At 32.1% G+C, this 27,450-nt stretch overlaps 1 protein-coding gene across 7 annotated transcripts in view; it reads right to left on the bottom strand.

Annotated features, from left to right (window-relative positions):
- The window catches only part of LOC108917527 (AMP deaminase 2), a 74,968-nt gene that overhangs the window by 18,371 nt on the left and 29,147 nt on the right, over nt 1-27,450 (bottom strand). For 4 of the 7 annotated variants that reach the window (XM_018724161.2, XM_018724163.2, XM_018724162.2 and 1 more), the window contains exons 3-6: nt 17,905-18,037; nt 14,664-14,829; nt 11,772-11,885; nt 11,174-11,387 (exon numbers count right to left, since the gene is read on the bottom strand). In XM_018724161.2, coding sequence (XP_018579677.1) covers nt 11,174-11,387; nt 11,772-11,885; nt 14,664-14,829; nt 17,905-18,037 — 627 coding nt within the window. Of the gene's footprint in view, nt 1-11,173; nt 11,388-11,771; nt 11,886-14,663; nt 14,830-14,927; nt 15,035-17,904; nt 18,038-27,450 lie in introns of those variants that run through there. The other 3 variants (XM_018724166.2, XM_018724167.2, XM_018724168.1) reach the window with 2 other exon arrangements.

Raw genomic sequence — 27,450 nt, 5'->3', positions numbered from 1 at the left:
ATCTGTTGTGGATAATTTATTGTTGATAACAATGTACATGGGATTTAGGAAAAATGTATATGTTTGAAATCAATTTTGTTTTTATCAAGTCTTTCAAATATATTCCCTCCTTGCTGTCAGCTGATTGCGACGTTGCCACATTAATCCTCAAGTCAGACAGAAATGCAATTATTGGTTTCTGTTTCTAATTAATACTATGTTCAAAACTTACATTAGTTTTACATCAAAATTAAGATAATACTGTGTACTATATATGGAAAAGTTTTGTTTCATAATTTCTACATTTTCTTCTCAGTTATGGGCAAAAAAAGAGCCGCACCGTCCATCTTCGCCACATAAACCTATGTTAAAATAAGCAACTTTCAACAACAATATCTCAAAATCTAGCTTCAAAAAAAATTTCAAAAAAATATGACGCACAGAAGGAGCACTGGGTAATACGCTATATAAATTTCAAGTACATTTGTGCATTTGAGTAAACCCGATTTACCTCTTTAATAGTGCAAAAACGGAATATGCTCGCGTTATTTACTTTATATTTTTAAATTTACATCAGGTGGAGGAAGTGGATAATTGACAAAACTTATAAAAAATTATAAGATAGGTACTTAGTACCGCTTACAAAAACAAATAAATAAAAAAAAATGTTTTATAAAAAAATTCATTACGTTTTTAAAATATAAAACATATAAAAGTGGAGGCAAACGAAAAGCTGGCGGCGTTGTTTTATATGTAAACAGACAAGTTGGCTACCTTATGAAAATTTGTTTTTATATATTTTAATATTCATAGACCAAGTAGGAACAATTTTGTTAATTATCAGGTAAATATATCACTTCGTTTCTTTCTGCTACTTAATTTTATTGTAAATTTTTAAAGTTCTGATATTATTATTAATAATATAATTTTTTAATTTACGGTTATAGTAGGGCTATTGACGAAGATCCCCATAATAAAACTGACCTGACGTGGTGCGAAACAGAATATGTAACTTAACTTATTCTTGTTTTTTCACCAACGGAAAAAGAGTTTGAAATAGCAATTAAACCCTATTAGTTACTACATTTCAAACCAATAAAAGGTATTGTTAATTAAATTAAGTGTTTATTTGTTTAATTCATTTCTTTTTTGACGAATTTTTAAACATGTTTAATTGGGGCAAGATGTTTGAATGATTACATGACACATGATCACATGACATTAATAATAAATATTTTCAATAATCAAAGTCTGTCAAACTGCAAAATAAGGCTAAAATTAATAATAAACAAGTATTGTTTTAATATACGAGAATTGAGAATCACTGGAATTGTCCCCCACCTTACAAGATGGTTACAAACTTGGAGATAATTTTTAGTAACAGATAAAATACGTTAATAATAAGCATTATTATTAATCAGGGTCATTCAAACTGTTGAAAGATACTCAAGTTACGTATACAAAAACATCTCCATCCTTAGATACTAATGCCTACTTTTAATGTGTTTATATTTCTCAGTCAAAGGTTCAAGAGCTCTTGTCCATAAATTAAAAATGCTTATAAACAATAATACAGAGGTATATTGTAGCACTAAGCTTAAGAGAATAGTTCAGTTTTCAATCTGATTTGACAGAGAATAGATGTGATATCTGAATAAGTGAATAAACAATATCTTTTAATTACTAAAGTGTTTTAGTTCTACCCATAATCCCAAAACAAACTGCAAAATAACACTCAAATAATCAAATTTATTAAAACTTATTGGGAACTTTGCTACGCTTGGTTATACTTTTTTTTTGTTTAAAAAATTATTTGTACAAAATATATACACATATATAAAAAAAAGAGAAAAGAGGAAAAATAAATAAATTAAAAAAAAAAAACGTAGAGGTAGTTTGGAAGCGTAAGTGCGTAACAAAGGTGCCGACAAATCACTCAGCCTGAAGGGTGTAGGTTCAGTAAAATATTTTAATTACAGATATCAAAAATCTAGGGCGCCACTAGCAATAAAACGCAACCCTGCTAGGAGGTTCCCAGATTGACCGGTTTTCCAAACTACGACTCTTTTTTTGCAATTAAAGTTAAAATGTTATAGTAAAGTGATGGTAAACACAACAAAAAAAAATTAAATACCATATGAAAATCTTCCGATATAGAAGAATTTTTATTAGAAGAAAGAAATAGATAATTTAAATAAATATGTATGTGGACAGATAGTTATATTTACGGCTACTTTAAAGATAGTTAAATTTAAGTACTATCTTTAGAATTTCGGGCGTGCCAATCGTGATCACGTAAGGCGTACAATCAAATATTTTAATCACATAAATACATATCACTTAATTCAAGAAATGGCGTAAAAAAAAAATAAATATAAATGCACATAAATATCGCCAAACTTATTTGAAATACAGACCAACAATCTTATTACTATGACATAAAAATAAGGAAATTTATATTTAAACACATTAAAAAAAAACTATTATAATATATGTTGTACTCAGTTGCATAGATGTTAAAATAAACTTAGCAATTAAATTTTTGAATTTGCTCCAATAGACTTTCCGTAGCAAACTTGATAATCAAAGTCACAATAAAAAAAAGAATAATAATAACGGAAAAATCTGACCTTTTGCAATGGCAATGACAAATTGCTGATCTTACAATATTCCTGGAGAGGCGAATGCTTCTTTCCTAGTTGGATCCACTTGTCCTATATAAGCGACGTCAACCAAATCGGAGGATAACAATCCGACGTTCAATAACAAGCCCCAAATGCGAGACAGCCAGTATAAAGGTGGAAGAATAGGTTCGAACGAACGAATAGGTAAATTCACGAAGCCCTAAAATAGCACGAATAATAAATGTCTTTTCTTTTTTTTTGAGATTACCACACCTAAGGCTCACACAAAAGGTTTAAATTGTTGAAAGTAGGGTAAAAAACTTACTCAAGGATATAGGGCGGCTTCAATTGTAGTCCAATCTGGTATCTGGGATAAATATCTAAATGTACATAGATATATATTTCAGTGGTTCGTTAGAACTATCCTATTGGCTATAATATGAGCATCCTGTAGATTAAGGAAATAATAGTTAGAATAAGAACCACGTGGGCCAGAAAAGATTACTTACAGATCAATTGCTTTAGAATCCGACATAAGTCGTGAACTGTGATTATAGTCACACCAATACATAAATCACATTCAAAAGTGAATTTCGATAAAACTCCCAACTATATTGGAATGCACAAATCGGCACAGAACAACGAAATTCGCTTAACAACAACTGCCTGAATACTCGATAGGAAAAATCCTCGAACCTCGACCAGCAACCTTTTTGTGTGTCCAAAGAAATGTAGATAACTAACGCGGGGACAGCGTATGCGGAAGCAGAAGCATTCACGTTACATTTTTAATAAAATTTTCTTTTTATTAAACGCTCTGAGCTAATGAACTGAATTAATTAACTAGAATTGTAATTATTTATATTTACTTTAAAATGCGATTAGGAAAGAAAAAAAAATGAGTAAGATAAAAGTGCAACGTAACAAATCCCCCCCTTACTTCCTAGAGAATTTCCTAGAAATTCTCACTGTTCTAGATCATCTTGGTCAAGCGCATGTTTAAGATCTTTAACGTTCCAAATTCCTTTCAAGTTGCCTTCCAGATCTTTTAATTGGTAGGTAAATGGAGATACACGCTTATGAATAACGAAAGGACCAATGAACTTAGGTGCTAATTTAGCCGTATAATATTTTGAAGCATCAGATAATACAAAATTACGCCTATAAACTTGTTGACCAGGGATATACTGAACATTTCGCCGTCTAAAATTATATCTTGATGTACTAACTTGAGATGCTTTAAGCAATCGGTTATGAATATCATTGTACAGGTTTTGAAATCCTTGTTTACGGTTATTTATTTCCTCTTGATCATGTTTCAAGTTAAGGTCAATATTGGGATCATCCTTATAATGGTTATGATCGCCCTGTAATACCATTTCCCTGCCGAAATTTACAAAATATGGCGAATTTTTAGTTACTTCGTGCTTAGCAGACCGGATAGCACACGCAACTTTAGGTAATAATATATCCCATTTACGCTGATTTTCTCCAATAAATGATGATAACATAGTTTTCAATACACGGTTAACGCGTTCGGTTGGGTTTGCTTGCGGATGGTAATTTGCTGTGTAACGAATTTGTACAGAATATGTTCTCATTAATTTTGTAAATTCGCGACTACGAAACTGGACACCGTTGTCTACGATTATTGACGTTGGGACACCGAACATCATAAAGACATCGTTTTCTAATGCTTTTACTACAGAAGATGCAGTAGCAGACCTTAAGGGAAAGAATACTGGAAACTTAGAAAAATAATCAACAACAACTAGAATATAAAGATAACCATGGGTCGATTTCGGAAGTGGACCTACGAGATCAGCAGAAATTAATTCCCACGGTCTACTGACATATGGTCTTCCAACCATAAACCCTGGTGGAGCTTTTTGTTCAGGTTTATTACAAGAACACGTCTTGCATCGTCGAATATAATTTGCTACATCAACCCGCATTTTAGGCCAATAGTATTGATTTGATAATTTATTAAAAGTTTTATATACACCTAAATGACCAGAAGAGGGAGTATCATGAGCAATGGAGATTAGTTGTTTTCTTTCAGATCTAGGAACAACTCTTTTCCAAGAATCAATATCAACATCGGATAATTCCGGATATTTACATTCCAGATACTTATAGAGAATATTATTATTAACACGCCATTGGGAAAATTTTCTTGGATGCGAATTTACTTTGTTGATCATCCTTATATACCATGGATCTTTAATCGATAAATTATCTTTGGAATTAGCATTTATTGAATCGGAAATAACAGGAACGGATCTAGATAAATAGTCTGGTACAATGTGTTCTTTTCCTTTACGATGGACGATAGTATAATTAAAAGGTTGCAAACGAACAGCCCACCTAGCGAGACGACCGGTTGGATCTTTGAGTCTGTTAAGCCAAATTAAGGATGCATGATCGGTAACCACTGTGAAATGAGTACCTTCCAGATAGTGTCTAAGTTTTTCCACTGCCCAAATTACACTAAGACATTCTCGCTCTGTAGTGGAAAAATTTCTCTCTTGCTTCGTAAGAGATCTGGATAGAAAACATATAACCTTTTCCTCATTATCAATCTGCTGAGTTAAAACAGCACCGATGCCATAACCCGAGGCATCAGTTTGCAACACAAAAGGACGGGAGAAATCTGGGCACGTTAAAATAGGAGCTGAAATAAGCCTATCTCGAATGGCTTTAAAAGCACGATCACAATCATCTGACCACTTAAAATGAGAATTTTTACAAGTTAATCGTGTCAGGGGAGCGACAATAGAAGAGAAATCGGGCACAAATCTCCGATACCAACTTGCCATACCCAAAAAACGTCTAACCTCAGTTGTATTTGTAGGAATTTTGACATTTAGAATGGCTTCAACCTTTTCGGGATCTACATGAAGACCGTTTGCATCCACAATATAACCTAGGTATTTGAGAGAGGGACGACAAAACTTACACTTTTCCTGACTAACCGTTAGTCCAGCTGCGTATAAACGATCAAACACTTGGGACAAAATCTTCATATGAGTGTCGAATTCAGGTGAAATAATAATGATATCATCCAGATATACGAACACATATGGTTCCAATTCTGGACCAAGGACAGTATCAATAAGTCGTTGCCATGTTGCAGGGGCATTAGAAAGACCAAAAGGCATCCTTTTAAAATGATATAATCCCCGACCTCCCGGGACAGTGAATGCAGTTAATTCTCTACAGGATTCTTTGACAGGAACCTGCCAATAAGCGGATTTAATATCCATAGAACTTAAATATTTAGCATCACGTAAACGATCTAGGATTGCGGAGATATAAGGTAGCGGATAGGCATCCTTCTTAGTTACGGCATTTAATGCGCGATAATCAACGCAAAATCTATAACCGCCATCACGTTTCGGAACTAATAAAATGGGAGAGGACCATGAACTTTTAGATGGTTCAATTATATCTTGTTCTAACATGCTTTTAAGTTCTTCATCGATTATTTTCTGTTTAAAAGGCGAAACGGGATAGTATCTCTGTTTAATGGGACGAGCGTCGGTAATAATCTCGTGTTCCGTAAGGGTAGTATAACCTAAACTTTTCCCCATTAATTTAAATTTTTCTTCAAGAAGATTATTTAAAATATTTCTCTGGACAAGGGTCAAATTATCTTTAGCTTGAACACTGCATAAAGGAGGTGTTGGCAACAATGGACCGAAATGCCAAACATCTCTTTTAAGATCTGGAACTATATCCATAACAGTCCAGAAATCAATGCCTAAAATTAGAGTATGTTTAAGTTCAGGGACTACTAAAATATCTATAACGTGAACTTTTTCCATTAACGATACAGGAGTATGGAAAATGCCTAAAACAGAACAGCTTTGACCGTTGGCCACTGCGCAACTACTAGAATAATTCCGATCTAATTTTAAACCTAAATTTTTCAAAATATCAAAACCGGGTTGACCTACAATAGTACGTGTAGCACCTGAATCCAGAAGACCTAATAGAGGATGACCGAAAACGTGAACTCGCAAATATGGTCTATCATCATTTTTGGCATGGGAAAGAATGTAATCTATAATAGGTTTTGTAGAAGATTCAAAATGTAAAGTCGGATTTACTGTAGAGGCATCTACCCGACCACTTAATGCCTCCTTGTTACGTTTCCCGAATTATGATTACAATTTGGACAAGTTCTTATCGTAAAATTTGGTTTTTTACATCTATAGCAATATCGGCGACGTGTATCTGTACATTTACTAGATATATGACCTGGCTTATGACAATTGTAACAAATAATAGGCCTTTCAGATAAAACTTCATTTGCGGCAACACTAAAAGAAGAGGAGGGTTGATTAAATCCAGCTTCGACGTAAGCTAAATCTGGTTCCAACATAGTACTGGATTTTCTAGACGGTGGGTGATTAAAAGTTTCAACCGCAGTTTTCCGCGCTTCTAATTTCCTACCTAATTTAAGTAGTTCCTCGGTGGTACTGATTCCATCTAAAGTAAGAGCTAGTTGGGTCTGATAAAAAGGAGCAATATTATTTCGCAAGATTTTAAGTCGCGTCGCTTCTGGTATTTTGATAGTGAGCCTTTCAAATAAACCATTCATAACAGCCAAATACAGTCCAATTGATTCATTGGGACCTTGCGTTCTCTTTTTAATTTCATCGAATAATTTATCATTATAATCCGGTGGTTGAAATTCTTCCCGAAGCAAAGTTACTAACGATGGCCAATCGCGAACAGTTTTTCGTATAGAACGATACCAAATAAGTGCTTTGCCAGAAAACAAATCTATCGCTGAATTGAATAGATCTTGCTCCGTAACATTACGGGCTATACGTGTTTCCTCAACTCGTTCGAGAAAAGCACTTAAAGAAAAATTATCTATTTTACTTTCACCAGAAAATTTAATATTCCATTTCGAAACTGGCTCATAATGTAACCTAGGCGCGTGAGTTGAAAGAGTAGCTACAGGGGTTGAATGCATTACACCAGGATCAGAATCACTATCGCTATCCGAAACATCTACTAAATCTAAATCAGGAATACCCAAGGTTTGATTAGCTAAACTACGCTCATAAGTTTTAACTTTCTTTTCAAGAGTTGATTTCAATTCTAAAATTGTAACTATTAATTTAGACCGTATTTTCTGATCGTCGTCCGAAACAGGTTTGCTACGATTTATTCGCCCCAATGCAAAAGCGTATTTAGAAAATATTTTTTTATGAATCGCGTCATTAGCACCATCAAAGTTTTGAATTAGATCTTGAATTTCAGATATCTTCTCCCCTAATGCAGTACTATCTTGTGCAAAACTGAAAGGATATGTTGGATAATCAATAGAACAACCTTCACGTTCCAACTTTAATAAATTCCGCAAAGTCTTTCGCATTAAATCAACCGTCGATACATCAGTAACGCCGCGTACCGCTAATTCATAAGTAAGTTCTTCAGAATTAAGTCTATTAACCTCGAATTGTGGGGGTGACATGTTAAATTAAATAAGACAAAAAAGAAGAAAAAAAAATACCTAAGAAAATCTAATCAACAATCCAAATGGAATGTCCAGATAAAATGCAATAAAATTATTATGACTAAATGTAAACAACCCTAATCCCTTATTACTAGAGCAGTACAAAAACGAAAACAAAATGAATAAATAAAAGTTAGAAAAGACCCTAATAATTAATAATACTTAACTGTCCTATCTGTACGTCGAATTTCAACAGAATGATCGAAATAGTACGATCCAACAAGGAAGAAGCAAAAATGATTTATACTGTAATATAAAAATTAATAATTACGTTTATATTTAATAATATTTAAATATTTGGCTAAGTTTTCTTTTCTTCGGGGGCCCCACGTTGGGCGCCAATTTTTGCTACGCTTGGTTATACTTTTTTTTTTGTTTAAAAAATTATTTGTACAAAATATATACACATATATGAAAAAAAGAGAAAAGGGGAAAAATAAATAAATTAAAAAAAAAACGTAGAGGTAGTTTGGAAGCGTAAGTGCGTAACAAAGGTGCCGACAAATCACTCAGCCTGAAGGGTGTAGGTTCAGTAAAATATTTTAATTACAGATATCAAAAATCTAGGGCGCCACTAGCAATAAAACGCAACCCTGCTAGGAGGTTCCCAGATTGACCGGTTTTCCAAACTACGACTCTTTTTTTGCAATTAAAGTTAAAATGTTATAGTAAAGTGATGGTAAACACAACAAAAAAAAATTAAATACCATATGAAAATCTTCCGATATAGAAGAATTTTTATTAGAAGAAAGAAATAGATAATTTAAATAAATATGTATGTGGACAGATAGTTATATTTACGGCTACTTTAAAGATAGTTAAATTTAAGTACTATCTTTAGAATTTCGGGCGTGCCAATCGTGATCACGTAAGGCGTACAATCAAATATTTTAATCACATAAATACATATCACTTAATTCAAGAAATGGCGTAAAAAAAAAATAAATATAAATGCACATAAATATCGCCAAACTTATTTGAAATACAGACCAACAATCTTATTACTATGACATAAAAATAAGGAAATTTATATTTAAACACATTAAAAAAAAACTATTATAATATATGTTGTACTCAGTTGCATAGATGTTAAAATAAACTTAGCAATTAAATTTTTGAATTTGCTCCAATAGACTTTCCGTAGCAAACTTGATAATCAAAGTCACAATAAAAAAAAGAATAATAATAACGGAAAAATCTGACCTTTTGCAATGGCAATGACAAATTGCTGATCTTACAATATTCCTGGAGAGGCGAATGCTTCTTTCCTAGTTGGATCCACTTGTCCTATATAAGCGACGTCAACCAAATCGGAGGATAACAATCCGACGTTCAATAACAAGCCCCAAATGCGAGACAGCCAGTATAAAGGTGGAAGAATAGGTTCGAACGAACGAATAGGTAAATTCACGAAGCCCTAAAATAGCACGAATAATAAATGTCTTTTCTTTTTTTTTGAGATTACCACACCTAAGGCTCACACAAAAGGTTTAAATTGTTGAAAGTAGGGTAAAAAACTTACTCAAGGATATAGGGCGGCTTCAATTGTAGTCCAATCTGGTATCTGGGATAAATATCTAAATGTACATAGATATATATTTCAGTGGTTCGTTAGAACTATCCTATTGGCTATAATATGAGCATCCTGTAGATTAAGGAAATAATAGTTAGAATAAGAACCACGTGGGCCAGAAAAGATTACTTACAGATCAATTGCTTTAGAATCCGACATAAGTCGTGAACTGTGATTATAGTCACACCAATACATAAATCACATTCAAAAGTGAATTTCGATAAAACTCCCAACTATATTGGAATGCACAAATCGGCACAGAACAACGAAATTCGCTTAACAACAACTGCCTGAATACTCGATAGGAAAAATCCTCGAACCTCGACCAGCAACCTTTTTGTGTGTCCAAAGAAATGTAGATAACTAACGCGGAGACAGCGTATGCGGAAGCAGAAGCATTCACGTTACATTTTTAATAAAATTTTCTTTTTATTAAACGCTCTGAGCTAATGAACTGAATTAATTAACTAGAATTGTAATTATTTATATTTACTTTAAAATGCGATTAGGAAAGAAAAAAAAATGAGTAAGATAAAAGTGCAACGTAACAACTTCTGGAATCGTCCCCGACTTACATACTACATAAAAAGACGTCAATAGTCCGTGGCCATAAATTAAATCGCTTTTTTCTCTTTTTTTTTGTAGTAAACAGAAAAATTGAACAGTTTTAAGTAATCATCAGTTCCACTTTAGTATTCATTATGGAAACATGTCTCTTTTATTGTGAAAATTATTAGAGAACAAACTTTTAAGTGAAGGACAGCGTACGTGTAGATATGTGTATTAATAAGTTATATAGACATGGTAATAACGTACGGGAATGCTGATGAAAACCGCTAGATAACTGCATATCTATTGGAATTTACTTGTAAAAGAAGCAGAACTATCGGTGGACTCAGTGGTTCTAAAATGGTTTCCATCATATACCTAAGTCAGTTAAAAAAAATATTTTGTATAAATCCATTTATTTGCTCTATAAATATCTCCTCCAAGTTTATGCAAAAATAATTGAATAGTTAGTAGTAGCCGTAGATAGCGCACCGTACCCTTTTTGTCCCGTTTTTTTGTTATAAACATAAAAATTTCTTGTTCAATTTTAGGTACCTAATCAGTTCTACTCTTGTTATGAATATATGGGTATAGTTTATCTTTCAAGCGAAATTATGAGCGTACGTAAATATTTGCCCCTTTTTTTAATTAGGATCCACAACAGTGCATATAAAGTCATATTTAACCTACTGCATGAATCTAAAAGACTAATAAGGTCTCATTCTAAATAATTTTCTTGACATATGACATGGTAAACTCGCAATTCGTTGGCACGTATGTATAAATTATTATCTTCTTTGTAGACAGCAGTTCTCAAAATGTATATGTGGCTTGATGTAAAAATTGATTCATTAATGGGGCATAGTCGTTTACACCATGAATTGTACCCGCATTTGTTGTAAAATATATACTCACAGTGGTCCATCCGCAATCATGTTGCACATCTTATAAAAGTCGGTAGTGAACCTATCGACATCGGGATATTCGTAGTCGCAAGGCTTCCCATTCTTCACATCCTCTTCATTTAGGTACACATTCCAAACTCCGTTGTTGTTTTTGAGGATGTGGTTAGTGTCCGGAACATCAGGAACTTCCCAAGCCTTATGGATTGGTGGATGAATTCCGTGATCTAAAAACATTAACAGTGCGCTACTTAGCATCAATATGAACCGCGTTCAACTGTGGATCCCTCATCTCAAAGTTATATTAATGTATATATGCGTGTTAAACAGAAAATGTGGACAGTAACTTAAGGTCTGTGTCTGGTAGGTGTCATGGAATAGAAGTTGTAGCTAGGATGACTAGTTACTATGTAGTTGTATTAATGGTTATGAAATACAAGAGTAGCTCTTCACAGCCCTGCTTTGTAATACGAGTATTGCGATGTTTACACACAAATTGCAAAAGAAGTTAAATACGTCAACCTGTCTAGTGAGGTAGTGATGTAACTGTTGATGTGACTAACTATTTTTAAGGAACTATCTGCGTTTCTGTGCAAAAACGTACTATTTACCTTGGAAACCGTTATCTAACAATTTCTCGATGTTATCTTTGGTCAGCGTTCCCAACATAATATCGTCAAACGAAGTTCTTGCAGTTCTTGACAGCAACTCGGCATAATCTCGATCTAATCAATACATGCAAATAGAAATGGGTCTTTCTTGAAAGTACTGTTACTTCCTACCACAGCATTTCTAAATCATACTACTCAATTTTTTGCAAAATTGAGTTTTTGTATTAAATTTTTAAGATTACTGCTGAATATCGATTTTATTGAACCAAATTAACATACTGGAAACGTCTTACATTTATATATTTTTTATTATTATTGTAGCAAATTTTCAAACAGAACTGTCAAATATGGTCTCAAGATTTTGATGACAACATATCAAGGTTATTCTGATACTTCTCAAATGTTTTGACTACTATTGGAAAATCTGGCTTGAAAAGTTGAGTTCATGTTAAACTCGACTATTTTCAATTTAAGACACCTTTTAAATTAACTCAGAATAAATCTATATATTTTTTATTTATTTACAGGATCATATTTACTATGCAGGATATATCAGCAAGGTGGCGACAAACTTTCAACTAGTGATTCCTCTCTTCAAAACAAATAAGAAAAATAATATTCTCGTAAATCAATTTGTAAACACATTTCTCACAGTGTGAGGTTTGGTGAACATATTTTTATATGCCATCGCCACAAAATATATATAGTTTATGCTTTGTGGTCATTGCTACTACAATGACATTTAACATGTAACAAATGAAAAACAAGGTTTTTTTGAAGCTATGTTATATCACAAGGTAATTTGTCTACACAAAACTCAATATGGCATCTAAATGTGCCACACATCTTCAAAATCCATTTAAAATTGTTCTTTCCTCTCCGATAAATTGTATGTTGAAAACAACTGGTTTGGCGTACTTGTCGATCTTCGAAAATTGACTAGTATCAGAGGCGAAGATAAAAAGAGAGAAGCATCAAATTATAGACACCTAAATTTCCATTGGTTTTTCAGGTTTTTGGGGTCGCTGATTACGAATCTTAAGTCAGAATTACAAAATTCAAATTTAGATACACAAAAAAATATATGTAAATGTTCAATTCACGGTTTTTTTGGGAAAAAAAATCAAGGAATTTTCAAAATATTTATCATTCAGTCCTCATGCCGAAGAAAAGGATTTATTGGAGACGAAAAGAGAGAGAAGAGATAATCGAAAGATCCAAACTGGATTTTAAAGTAGAAGAGTAGTAGTTTTAGATGCCCTGTCGAGTTTTGTGGGGAAAAAAACTCAAATATAGCAAAAAACCGCATTCTTCGCACTTTTAGGTTAGGATATCTCTAAAATATGATGCAATGGTGCAATTCTCTGAGAACGGACAACCTTCGGGAAAGTAAAGTCTGGTTTCTGGTTTAGCAGAATGAGCAGCTTAGATGTTAAGCAATAGATCATAAATATGAGTAAATCCTTTAGCTCCAATTTCACCGGTGAATTTTACGAAACAAACAAAATTTAAAGACTCAAAAGTTTTATTTGGAAATGATCTATTCAAAATTACAAATAAAGATTCTCTTTCAAGTCGCTACCTTCTAACTTCGCCACCACTTTTGATCAAATATTACATGTAGGTAGATACTATGAAGTAACTGAATTTTATCAAAGAGAGTCCTAAAGGTTTGTCGTAGGGTCGCTGTTATACCAGGTAGTTATTTAGGAAGTACTGATGTCTTTAAACCATGGAGATTAATTTAAAAACACACATTACACAGGATGTCTCGGAAATGAGTGCAAAAAATTGGGATAGTGATAAAATACGAAAAATAATACGATTTTTCCTATGAACCATGGGCATATCGTCTTTTGTTTTTTAATATAGGGCTCAAAGATGATTTAGAATCATATTTTAGTCGTATCTTTGCCAGAAAGTAAGTAAGATTTTTAGGTGCTAAATACATCAGTGGCAGATATTAGTATTTGACCATCTGCTAGATGTTGCTAGCTACTATCTGTCCCAGTGTAAGTTTTGTATAACAATGTAAAACTTAATTATATAAAAATTGTAGTTTTGTAAAAATTACCGAAAACGCACCGTTTTTTGAGAATTCCTTAAATTAGAAGATATCCAAAAACGAATGGGCGATACATCAAAGGTAATCTTGGATAAAAGTTGACCGATTTAGATCATGTTACTCTGGTGCAATCTTGCTTACAAGTCTTCAAAAAGGGATTTTCTTTTCATTTTTTTGAAGACTCGTAAGATTTTAAGAAAGAATAAATTGCACTAAAGTAAACTGATCCAAATTAGTTTTTTTTTATTTATTTTCGAAGCCTTGAGGTTATTAAATATATTATTAACTTGTCTTAACAACAAAATATAGGCCTTTGGGATAGTCAATAATTTTTCTCAAGAACGATGCGCTTTCAGCGATTTTGTGCAAAATGATATTTTATACTGTAATTCTTAAAAACATAACCTCAAAAATGTTGTCATAAAATGTCATTGAAAGAGATAGTTAGCGCCCTTTAATAGATAGTCAAAAACTAATAATACTGACGTGTTAATAACACTCAAAAACTCAAAACATTTCTTGAGAAAATATATTGCTAACATGTGTCTCAAAAAAGAAAAAGTCGATAGCCCCGCAGATCATAGAAAAAATCGATATTATTTTCTTATACTCTATCACCATCTAAAATTATTGCATTCTTTTCTGCAACACTCTGTATATCCTTAAATACGAAAATAAATTTTATTATTTACAAAATAAATAGAGGAAAGGGCACAGGGAATGAAAATAAATGTACTGTATTAGTTACCCTTTCACGCAACCAGTCCACCTGAGACTTTTTTGATATCAAAATTAAACGAGAAATCAAAAAGTAAAATCCTCATTACCTTCAATCGACTGTTTTTCATCGTGATGTTGTTGTTCCTTGTTGGGATCTAAGAATCTGGCAGCCGACGAGGAGAAGGTTTGATATGACATTTTCATGTACTTCTTCCTAATCTCCAGGGCCTGAATAATGAGTTTTGAGGCCCTTTCAAGGTCCTCAAGTGGTACCTACAAATTTCGTGTAGTTTTTAGAACTTGGCAAAAATTAAATAAATGCGATAATCACTGTTCAATTACATATAGACTATTAATGTTACAGAATTTACCATAATAAATTGTTTCCTTGAAATACATTCATAGGGTGATAGTTGGCCACTTGGTCGAGTGCATGTAATATTTAAAGCCTCCGCCATTGATTGAAGACTGTATTTTTCTAAAATCAATTTCGGTTGAACAACCTGTCTATTATATTAAGTTTGACGTACAATGTGTCACTTTAACTCATCATTTCAGGGTCAGTGTTATACAGGGCGTATTTAAATGAAAGAGCACAAATGCTTTCAGATAATGTCGAAGCCTTAGTCCAACGCTGCTTTATTTATGAGCTATCGGGTGTTCATATACAGAGTTTGACTTGATAAATAAAAACGATCTACGAAAAAAAAGTTAAATAAAAATTGTTTGGTTTTTGTGTTTTCAGCCTTCAAAGTTGTTAAAAATAAAACTAATTTAATTAATAACTTCATAACCCTTTTAATTACCGATCGCGTTAAAATTTGGCACATTTATTTGGACTATTATGGCGTGTAACAAAAGCCGGGATGCGTAGTAATTTATTTCTTAGTTCTCGGAACGGATGGGCCAAAAAGTAAAATATTTCAGTCAACACTAGTTATCGAAAAGTTGAGGGCTCTCAAGTAGGTTTAGCGTTGTCCTTCGGAGAAATTTAGCAATATTTTTTAACAAGTTAACTTAGACTGTCGGGGCCATGTGTTGAGCATCTGGTATAAACAGGAAAATCGATATTTCCAATAACACGAGAAATGCATTCCAAGAATAAGTTGTTAGAATGTTGTCAGGAAAATAATAATAGTTCAAATAGCTGGTTTTTAGGCGGATTTTCCAAGCTATAAGAATAGATTAAATGAGATGGACTAATCCATCCCGTATTGCTATTGCTAGTCATAAGAGGAAGGTATAGGGTTGTTTGTAAGTTTAGTCTCAAAATTATTTAGACAAATGTAAATTCAATCCATTAGACAACTTGGACAACTAGATTAACATGGCAAAGCGTCCCGATATTCCGGCCAGTAAGATAAGAACAGAAACTTCTGGACCCAAGAAATGGGCGTGTCGAAGCGAAGTGTCGAATTCAGGAGAGATCTACGAAAAAAAGGTAGTTCTTCCGTGGGTTTCACATTGAGCAGTCTACTTAGTTTTAGAGGCTCGGGTTAATTTAATAATGGATAAAGTCATTCCAAATTTTACTACGGATCGAGGATTCCCTGAATCTCGGTACGCTGTCGCGTGTCAATAAATTAATTAATAATGTTGTTCGGGCCCGTTGTGTCGTTAAAAAAAATATTGTCTCTTGAAAAAATCGCCTACAGAAAGCCATTCTTGAGAAAAATGGCAATATTTACAGGACTGTATTTGCTTCAAAAATTTTTTTGTACCGACGAATCTTGTTTTACTAGGAACGGAGTTGTAAATTTTCATTTCGATACAATTATCATATTTTTGCCTTAACATTGATAGCATTTGTGCTCCTTCATTTAAATATACCTTTTTCACAATTTACGTCAAAAACAGAATATTTTTACTCTTTGCGTGGAAATTAATTTCATGGTGTATGTTCATAGCAGCTAACAGTTTTTTATTCATATTTTTATAAGATTAAATATAGCAACGATAAAAACATATCAAAACGAAAACAAGTCTTATACAATTATTGATTAATGAAAAATAACAAGTTCTGTTGACGACAACCACAATACTGAAAGCAATATATTTTATCGCAGACGTAAGTGATGAAGAAATTTCGCAATACGTAATTTCGCAATATCTAAACATTCAGTTGTGATATACACCATGCATCTGAATAAGTATGGAAAAATTTGTACATAAATAACATCATCGCATGTAACTCCTTATAAGATCAAAGGATTGAGCAATCTCTTGTGGGACTTCAGATTTTAAGGTTTCTTTTTGCATTTGTATTTGTGTAACCATTGTTTGAACATGTTAATAAAATTACACCAAAAGTTATACGTCACAATATATACGGGGCGATTCACAACTTATTCAAAAAAAATTAGGAATAGACGCGGTATGAGAAATGGAGTCAATATCGTAAAAAAAAAATTGTAAAATCCTTAGATTCCGAGAAAAAAATTATTGAGTACTTTCAACCATTACGTAATACGCGCGGAGAGCCACGTGACCTCATCGACTCTCAATACTCAAATCCGATTTTATAATCGTCGTTGCGATTGTGTTTACAATAGTTTTTTAGTGTTAGTATCAAACAGTGATTGTAACATCAGATTTGTCAAATTATTTTATTAAGTAAAACCACAAATTAATTAAATTAATTAATAATAACAATGGCGGCAAAAGCAGTTGAATTTGCCGATATAAAATAGGTGCTATAAAATTTAATTTATTTCTTTTCTTGCGAAATTCTGGTCCGTTTTTATCAAACTTTGCCGTCATGAAGGTCGCATTGTGCGAGGTCAGGTTTTACAGTGGACCAGTTTCCAGTGCCGTGCAGAGGTGTATTTTTAAATTATTTTCGAACTGACCTTTTTGATTTTTTCTTTACAAAATTGTATTTTTGTAAGAGTCCCCAGTACATCCTAAATTTTTTTTAATAAGCTTTGAATCACTGTATGTACCAAATCATATCAAAATAGTAAAAATAATAATTAAAAGATAAATAAAGAAAATTATGCTTATGAAAATATAAATGAAATTAAAAATGACTTGTAGACTCTTCTTCTCTAATAAATTATTACGATTTCTGCTATATGAAAGTGCAAAGTTCATTTTACAGTAAACAGTAATGCTGTTTTTTTTTTGTGCTTCAACTTTATGATTTTACAAATGCTAATACACGCAAAAACTTTATTATTAACTTAAGGTTTTTTGTTTTTCTTTTCTCATTTTAAAACAGTATTGCAGTCGTTTAATAGAAAGTTAATTGATTGAACTTAAATGCCAATAAGTTCTTAATAAATGCAATATTACTACGTAATCTATATATTAGAGGCTTTACAAGAAACAAAAATGTAATTGTCTTACCCCACTGGTATCTTCTCCAGATATGGAAACTCTTTGAAAATGGGGTACGTAAAGGTCATGATCGTCGAGTTCATCAACTTCGACCGCCCCTGGCACGGAAGGCTCATAGTGACTACGCCTGTCTTCTAAAACTCTGAAACGAATAAAAAAAATTTCAAATTGCCGGTAGTTATTAGATAAACTTTTCCCTGTAACATATATTCGTGCGTCTAAAAAATGTGCCAGGAAGAGAAACGTTTTATACTGCATAAACAGACAAAGTATGCACAGTAGAAATACCTAAATAATGTGGCTCTGAACCTGTTTTGTGATATTTATAGAATTTATTATATACCTTGTTAATCTTAGTTATTTTTTAGAGGCAGAAGCATAACCATAAACCGCTGATGGAATTGCATTTTTATTTAACGGTACGTCAAAAATACACCGATATAATTTAATGCGGCACTTAATTTCAGCCACTGGTACTTAAATAAATTTGTAATTATAAATATTTAGTCTTCATTCAATTTTAAATTTTACAGCTGATTATACTGGTGGTATTTTAGGAAAGAATTAAATTACCACATACAAACTTGGGGAGGATGGTAAGTAAATCGCATTAGTAAAAACAGTTGAAATTAATTAATAATTAGAATTGTTAAAACTTATTGAGAACCTCTGGGATCGTCCCTTACTTACATACTACATAAAAAGAGCTCAATAGTTGTAACCGCACATAGAGCGCCATCCGATTTTTTTTCTCGTTCTTTGTAGTAAAGAGAAAAAAATTGCCAGTTCAATTTCAAGTTATCATCAGGTTGGCTGCAGTTTTCATATTGAAAAAGTGTTTATTATTAATTAAGTTTCAGGCAGAGAATTTTTCTTCTTACTTTTAACTGTTTTATTTCTGTGGACAGACAGTCTGTTTGAGGTGTGTGTGTTAATAAGTGCGAATAAACTTACAAAAATAGCTCATCAACGCAGTAACAATGAATTAATAGGCATGGTTGTAACATATTGAGCCACAATGAGAATGTGAGTTAACTGCAAATATTTATGTACAGGCTGGTCCATTTTCGATGGGAATTCAGGGTATTTCAGAAACTACTAAAGATATGATAAATCTGACACCACGTTCTCGAGCTCGATTTTCATGGCAAACTCGACTGTCAGATCGGAAATTTGCTATCTTCATTTGTTTCTAAGTTACAGGGCGTTTCTCGTTATTGTGACACTTTTTAACATGTCTGTATCTCAGCTGTTAAATAAGTTAGAGTTAAAGTGAAAACTGCTCAAGACTAATTCTTTGGCGTAGAATTGAATGCCGGTATTAGATTTTTAGTATATCTTAAGATTTCGGAGTTATGACCCAAAGTAATATTTTTTTAAATGGAAATCGTAGCTGACCATGGCCTAAAAAAATAGAGATTTTTTTCCGCTTTTCAGCAATATATCATATGCTATAGTTATTTTTACAAACACGGGAGGTACGGGGTGTTTTATATATAAATTATATTTTTTTTCCTTTTTAGTATGACCGGCTATGAAAATACAGATAAAACTATAATTCTTACTTTTACAAAAGTCATATCTGTTGTAAAAATATAACATTTATTTTAAATGCACAACATATACTCGTGTGATAATATAATACTAACGAAATTTAAGGAGATAGGTGGATAGGAACAAACGGACCGATCAGATGGCCAGCTAGGTTACCTGGCTTGAGTCCGTTGGACTTTTTCCTTTGGGGTGTTCTAAAAGACATTATATTCAAAATTCCTTTTAATAATATTTCAAATACCTATACATTTAATGAATGCTACCCGAAGCGTTGCCAGTAAATGCGTGAAATGTGTGACAGTTGAGGGACGGCAATTTGAACATTTAGCTGTCATTTTTAAAAGTTTTTATTCATGTAGGTACTTACTATTGTTTAATTTACGTTTAATATTGTAGCTTCATTTGAAGTGGAATAAAAATTTGAAAACTCTGTCTTTTCTTATCTGTAATATATATTTTATATAATTTTATATAAACGTCATATTTTTACAACAGATATGAGTTTTGTAAAAGTAAGAATTATAGTTTTGCATGTATTTTTATAGCCAGCCATATTAAAATGTAAAAAAGGATCGAATTTATATATAAAACACCCCGTATCTTCTGTGTTTGGAAAAATAATTAAAGCATGTGATATATTGCTGAAAAGCAAACAAAAATCCCCATTTTTTTAGGTTATAACCAGCTACGATTTCCATTTAAAAAATTATAACTTTGGGTCATAACTCCGGAATCTTAAGACCTACTAAAAGTCTAATACCAGCATTCAATTCTACGCCAAAAAAATAGTCCTGAGCAGTGTTTACTTTAACTCTAACTTATTTAACAGCTGAGATACAGACATGTCCAAAAGTGTCACAATAACGAGAAACACCTTGTAACTCAGAAACAAATGAAGATAGCAAATTTCTGATTTGACAGTCGAGTTTGCCATGAAAATCGAGCTCGAGAACATGGTGTCAGATTTATCATATCTTTAGTAGTGTCTGAGATACCCTGAAATCCCATCGAAAATGGACCAGCCTGTACAGCGGTGTGCGTAAACTAGCCAGCCAAGCTATTGGTGGAGTCAGCGGTTCTAAAAATGTTTTTTTCGTATTACTGTAGTAAGTTAGTAGGTATTAAAATAATATACAGGGTGTAACGTAAAAGTTGGGAATAAATTAAACGGTGGATTTTTTATTTAAAAAAATAAATATTTGTCATATAAAGTAACCCTCTATGGGTTATCTTTTCCAATCTGCAGGGCGCTAAAAAAAAATCAAAAAATTTAGTTTTTAATATCGTTTTCAATGCAAAAGTCTTTTTTCAAAGCCTATTTCAACATGTTCGGTAGCTGAGTCAAAGCATTCTTCATAATGTTTTTGTTATTTTTCTTTTCCGTTGTTAGCAGTGGGAAAAATGGTATTTACAAAAGTTTTATTTACGGAAAAATTACAAGAGCTGGGAATAAAACACAAGAGGGTAATTTTGTTTAAAATAAAAAGTGGATCATACAAAAATATTAAAAGAATATTTTTACTAGTAGCGTACCACAATTTTCTTCGAAAAACCTTACGGTACAATCCGTACGCACGCCAATTAGTAACTTACGAAGTCAATATTTTTCCTGTTACTAGGGGATTATCAAATTAAGCTAAGGCTAAAATTTCGTTCCATTATCTTATAATGTTCGAAAGTTATTGGAGAAAAACTAAATTTTTTTAAATTTTTTAGCGCCCTGTAGCTTGGAAAATAAAACTCGTAGAGCATAACTTCATACTACTTTTTTTCGAATTCTGCGTAGTTTAGTCAGAAAAAAAATATTTTTTAAATAATGTACGGCTCAGAACAGTAACTTTTATTTAACATATTCACATAGTAGCACATTTTCGTTGTAATGATACTAATGATTGTCACTTTCGCGTACTATCATTTAAATCCTTACGTTTCTTAGTTGTGATCTTTGTGCTTGATTTTGCATTTCATTCGATTTTTTTACAACCATAAATTTCTGTTAAGGGTAGTTAGAAAACTATCCTTATTTATAACCGATTTTGATGAAACTTGTGATAGTTAAAGACCCTTATGGTATGATTATTACCTACAATTTTCATTCCATTGGCTTAATAAGAAAGAAAGGTATTTTTAAAAATATCCAAATGATAAGACCCCTTTGGAGGGCCATATCTCAGTAACGGTGCTCTGGAGGACCAATGTTTATAGAATCAGAAAATATAAATTTGTTTCGGAAAACCTTAAATTGTTTTCAGAGCATGTAAGCTATAATAATGAAACAATGAAATTAATTTTAATGTTCTTTGGTTACTATTTCTAAAATCTAATCGTCTTTTTTTTAATACATTTCATCAATTCTGAAATAAATTTATACCTATTTCCTGAAATATGACCTGCACGAAAATATGAAAGACTTTTTTTATAATTTCTGAATTAAAACTGATATTTCGAAACACAAATGACGTTTGGTGCAATCTATGTGACTACTTTGAAATTAATTAACCTTAAATTCAATCGCCATTTTTTTTAAGTACAATGAAAAAAGTGATCTGGAGAGCTATCGAGCCTTGCATCATTATATTTTCCTTACTGAATCCCGACTTATTTTGTCATACATGTTAAGAGCACAGGATATTCCATTCATAAAAAAGGTAAAACTATCAAGATAAATGATACTTCATTTTTTACTTCAGATACTGAATTTGTACCCCACTTTTCGATCTCAATATACATTTTAAACTGATACACAACGTAAAATAAAAAACATGTTTTTTATAAACTAACAACTTAAACATATGTGAATTGAACAATTGAAAGTAATTTAACAAATAATGTTGATCGCCATAAATTTTCTCACACGGACATCTCACTTATTGTATTCGTAATAGCTTATCGATTATGCAATAAGGAAAATCTCAATGCCGACTACTTTGAAGGTTAAAGCATTTATTTCTTTAAAATAAACTATTTCCGATAACATTTCAAAACTAACACTTTTAAAGGTTTAACTAAGGTGTAAAACTAAACTACCGAATTTGCAAAAGGGGAAAACAACCACCTGTAGTAGGGTTGGAACCGCCTCCATTCAGACGCATAACCGAACATCACTAGAATTTATGTACAACGGCATGTGACTCTATCAGGAGTTGCGAAATGCTCAGACCTCGAACCACACCTTCGGACAGGTCATCACGAACTAATTTAAAGTGCGACAACTAACAAGAGCCAATAAAGCAACCCTCACGTCCGTATAGGGTGAGTCCGACAACCCTTCAAGCCCTGTACGATACATAGTGAGCTAAGAAAGAAGTTAGTGGAAGTTGTTTGCTCCTAAGCCACGTGGTTATTGCAAAGATATACAGGGTGTCCCATTAATAATGCTAAAAAATTCAGGGGGGTTTCCTTGACCAAAAATAAGAAAGAAAGTTCCTATAAACCTATGTCCGAAAATGCTTCGTTTCGGAGATACAGGGTGTTGAAATTTAGAGAAAATACAAGGTTTTTACTAATATCTGGAGAACCCTAATTCCGATTTTTTTAAAATTTGGTATGTTTGTTTATAAAAACGGTAGACGTATTCTGACGTAATTTGATTTATTTTATCTATTGCAGCGGCGTCCGGGGACTCACTCCTGTTGATATTAATAAGTAAACATATGAGACGTCACTGCTTTTTCTTAAGTGTCATATTTTTTAGCTCTTTACTATTTTTAATATCTTACTTCGTTTTCGAGCAAAAAATTAATATCCTTTTATATGTACATTCTTAAGAGAAGTAGAAAAATAGAAATTCAATGTTTTAGTTATTTACTAATCAACTTTAACAATACATTTGAAGAAAAAACAATGTAACATGCTGAGAAACAATAATTTACTAATAATATTTTTTTAAATAATAATTAATATTAACAGAAACATCAGCAATGATATGAAAAATACTTTACATCACAGGCGTTACAACAGTTGTTGAAAATGTGCGCCTTCAACTCTAATACAGGCATCTATCCTACGACACATTGATTGGCGAACCCGTTCAAATATTCCGGCTGTGTCTAATTGTTTCACAGGATGCGACAATGCGGTTTCTTAATTCGTCTATGCTTTGTACTGGAGTCGTATAAACCAAATGTTTGGGGTGACCCCAAAGGAGAAAATCCAACGAATTTAAGTCGGGAGACCTCGGGGGTCAGGGTTGAGTGCTTCCTCGACCTATCCAGCGATTTGGGTAGATATTGTTCAAATATTCACGTGCAGCTAAACTGAAATGGGGTGGCGCACCATCATGCATAAAATACATTTGCAATTGAGGATTTTCCCCAATTTTTTGTCGTATCCATCGACGTAAATCGAATCTTAACGGAAAATCAGTCGGTAAAAGTGCCTGAACCCGTTGGATGTGACAAGGGTATAGAAGATTATTTTTTAAAATGTTGAAAATTGTAGAACGACTTGCATTTAAGTTTCTAGCAATCTGTCTGGTACTTGTTGTTGTAATGTCCTCAATTTCATGATAAATTCTCTCAATCTTTTTCTGTGGATCTATAATAACTAGGTGGTTTAGAAACAGAGAACGTTAGGCTACATCTTTCTTAGCTTGACTAAATACAAATCACTGTGTGTTATTTATATAATAACCACGTAACTTTAGGACCAAACAACGTCAAACTACTTCTTAACTTGCATAAATACAAATCACCTTGAGTGTTATTTCAATGTAAAAATTAACACTCGCTTTAGCACGAATATCTACAATAACCACGCAGCATTGGAATGTGAGACAAATTTAATCATAACTAATACATAATCTACAATACATATTTGAACGTTAATATGCATGTTGCTTATCAGATCTTTACAAAGGAGTCATTAATTCTAAAAAGAATATCTATTGAAAAAATAGCAAACACAAACATTTATATCGTACAATATTTCTAAAAACCAATTGATTCTAAAAGTTTCCATAAGAGAATATTTTTACCAATCGGGCAAATTAATGCAAGCATTATGTTTTCAGTTAGTGGTTTTCGGTATCAAAAGAAACTATCCTTTTCTCATAGCATAACGGAGCAATAGATAAAATGAAGGAAGAGGAAATTGACGATAATGTTGCAGAGTTACTAATTACCATACAGTTTGATACTAGGATATTAAACCATACACCAAATTGGTTTGTTATTGCCTTCCTCCTCTCATCTACTTATTAAATATAATAATGTCGCGTTCTAATAATTAAATAAAGCGAAATTAAATTAATCAAAACCTCTCTTTTTAATTACATTCGCCTATTTTTATTCATGGCGTAAGTAAATACCTATTGTGTTGACACATGAGTAAGTTTTAATCATATATCAGCCAATTAATTTCTGTTCTCTATTACAGCTTGTCTTATGCCATTCCCTTTTATTGTGACACCATATCCTTCATCGGTATTATAATTATATACCGGTTCTTTATCAAGTGACCAATCGTCTAGCTATTTTATATTTAATATTACTCTGTCTACAAAAACTAAAAAATGAAGTAGCTTGCATAGACTCTGTCAGTAATATTTCTATTTTCAGCATGAATTATTTTATTGCTAATTGGATTTTATTGGTAATTGTTTTGTGGTATTATCTTAAATTGTGGAACAAATAAAAATCTTGAATCTACATTTACAGTTTCGACGGATTTTTGTGGTAATTTTGATTTTAAAAACGTAAATTTGAAATTTTTCACGATAACTGACTTAGAACGTAAGATACAATTTAAAATTAAGGAGCTATAAGATGCAATAATTCAGTAGACATATACGGTGTGCCAAAAAGGCTCTCCCTAAGACTTTAAGCTTCAATATCAAGCCAAGTCAATTTGAAAATATTAAATAGAACATATTATTTTCCATGATAGCAATCGATAGAACGTTCAATTACGGAGTACATTTTTGGTATATGTCCTTAAAAGTCAAACTTATTGTTCTCTGAATAATAAATTATTTCAAACAAAATTTGTAGTGATGATCAATCCCCAGAATGGTCCTGTCGTCATGTTTCAATTAATATAATAATGTGGAAATTTCAAAATTATTGTCAAAATCATACAATACTTTTAGTTGAATGCATCTATTAAATTCCATTACTTTTATATCCATTGTTTTATGGACGTTAGTTACTTACTCTCTGATATAATATTTGGATGGAAACAAAATTGTTATTTTTTGTTCAATTACTTTTGAAGATTAATATATATTTTCAAGTGCAATGATAACAAAAAAGACTAAACTATGACAATAAAAGAAAACCAAGCAATCGCCAAAGGAACGCGAAATATTATAAACTGCTAAATGTAATAATGTAGAATACTCGGCATATTGTAACAAGAACATTGTTAACATGATATTATATCTATCTAAATACCTTGGAAATGCCACAGAAAATTAAATTCCGCACAGTCCTTTTCTGCTACAGTACATTTACTTTGTAAGTTAGGGGAACTGCTTTGTTTATGCGTTGATTATACAGAGTGTTTCTAAAATAGGATTCCAAATTTCTGCTGCGTTTATAACTCATTAAAATAAGCCAAAAAGTTCCTATTAACATGTGCCCTAAAACGCACCCTTAGGAAGTTATATGCCCTTAAAAGGGCTCAAACGAAACTTTTTTTTCTGTTATTGACAAAACGTCGCAAATAAATAGAAACAAATTTATGCGTCTTACATAACTTTTTACGTTAAATAACTTCGTTTTTCGACATGCAAATCATATGCGTCCCATTTAGGTTGGTTAAGGGGGTTTTCGGCCCGTAATTTTTTTATTTCAATTTTTTTACAATTTTCTCTACAGATTTATAAAATCTTAACAATTTTACGTACAAAATATTATCTTTGTCCAAATCGATATTTCCAATGGTTTTCGAGTAAATTGAGTTTGAAAATTACTCTGCTCTTTAAGTTATTAGGCCAAAAATTACAAAAATCTATTTACCATGGCAAATAAAAGACTGACGCTGCCACAACGCTTAACAATTTAAGTTATTGATAAACTGTCAATTGAGCTTTACAGTGTTTAATTAGTAAAAGTGGTGAGTGGAAAATGTAAGTACCAGTTTTGTTTGACCCCTTTTAAGGGAATATAACATCCTAAGGGTGCGTTTTAGGGCACAAGTTAATAGGAACTTTTTGGCTTATTTTAATGAGTTATAAACGCAGCAAAAGTTTGGAACCCTATTTTAGAAACATCCTGTATGTATTTTCCAAATAGTGGCGCATAATAATTCTGTATTGTGACGTACCTTTTGATATGAGGGAAATTGAAAGAAATTTAAATTTAAAGAACAACAAATTAATGTGCAACATTTTAATGTCAGTGGGTACCTACTTTAACCTTTTACAGGCTCGTTTAAATTGGGTGTAATGTATAGATTATATCTAATGCCATTAGATTAACTTGATCCTAAATTTTATTTAACTACCTAAATTTGGGTCATGTCATCAATCAACTAAATGACTGGGTGTACCATTACTTTCACAATAATTTTTTGTTCCTGCGGACGGTAAAGAAACAGTAATTACTAGAATAATAACTTCCTCTATAAATAATAGATAAATAAAAAGGATATTATGCTAAATGTAGCAATTGAAGGTGGCTGACTTTATCCAAGAACGTAAATGAACAAAGTTAGGGTTTCTAGAAATGGAGAAATATTGCTTCGAATTTAAACAATTAATTAAACAAATTAGTAGGTGGAAGCATCGATTATTATACAGGGTATTTCAAGAATATGTTCGGAACTAGGTCACAATAAATAGAAATATCTATTTGTTGTTTACATACAGAATGTTAAAGATGATAAAATCTCTTGTAATAGTTTGAGAACGGTTATCAAAATTTAAATGTCTTACTTTTCCCATCTTTTACATATCTCAGGAAAAAAGTTAGTTTATACTTTAATTCAGTAGATGAATTCTGTTTTAAAAATTTTTTTTCATAATTCAACTTGGGTAATTTTTTGACTTTTTTGAAAAAG

This window comes from Anoplophora glabripennis, unplaced genomic scaffold (assembly GCF_000390285.2).
Source record: "Anoplophora glabripennis isolate ALB-LARVAE unplaced genomic scaffold, Agla_2.0 scaffold57, whole genome shotgun sequence".
In the NCBI taxonomy this organism is placed as follows: Eukaryota; Metazoa; Arthropoda; class Insecta; order Coleoptera; family Cerambycidae; genus Anoplophora; species Anoplophora glabripennis.
This window is presented reverse-complemented; position numbering and strand designations above follow the sequence as displayed.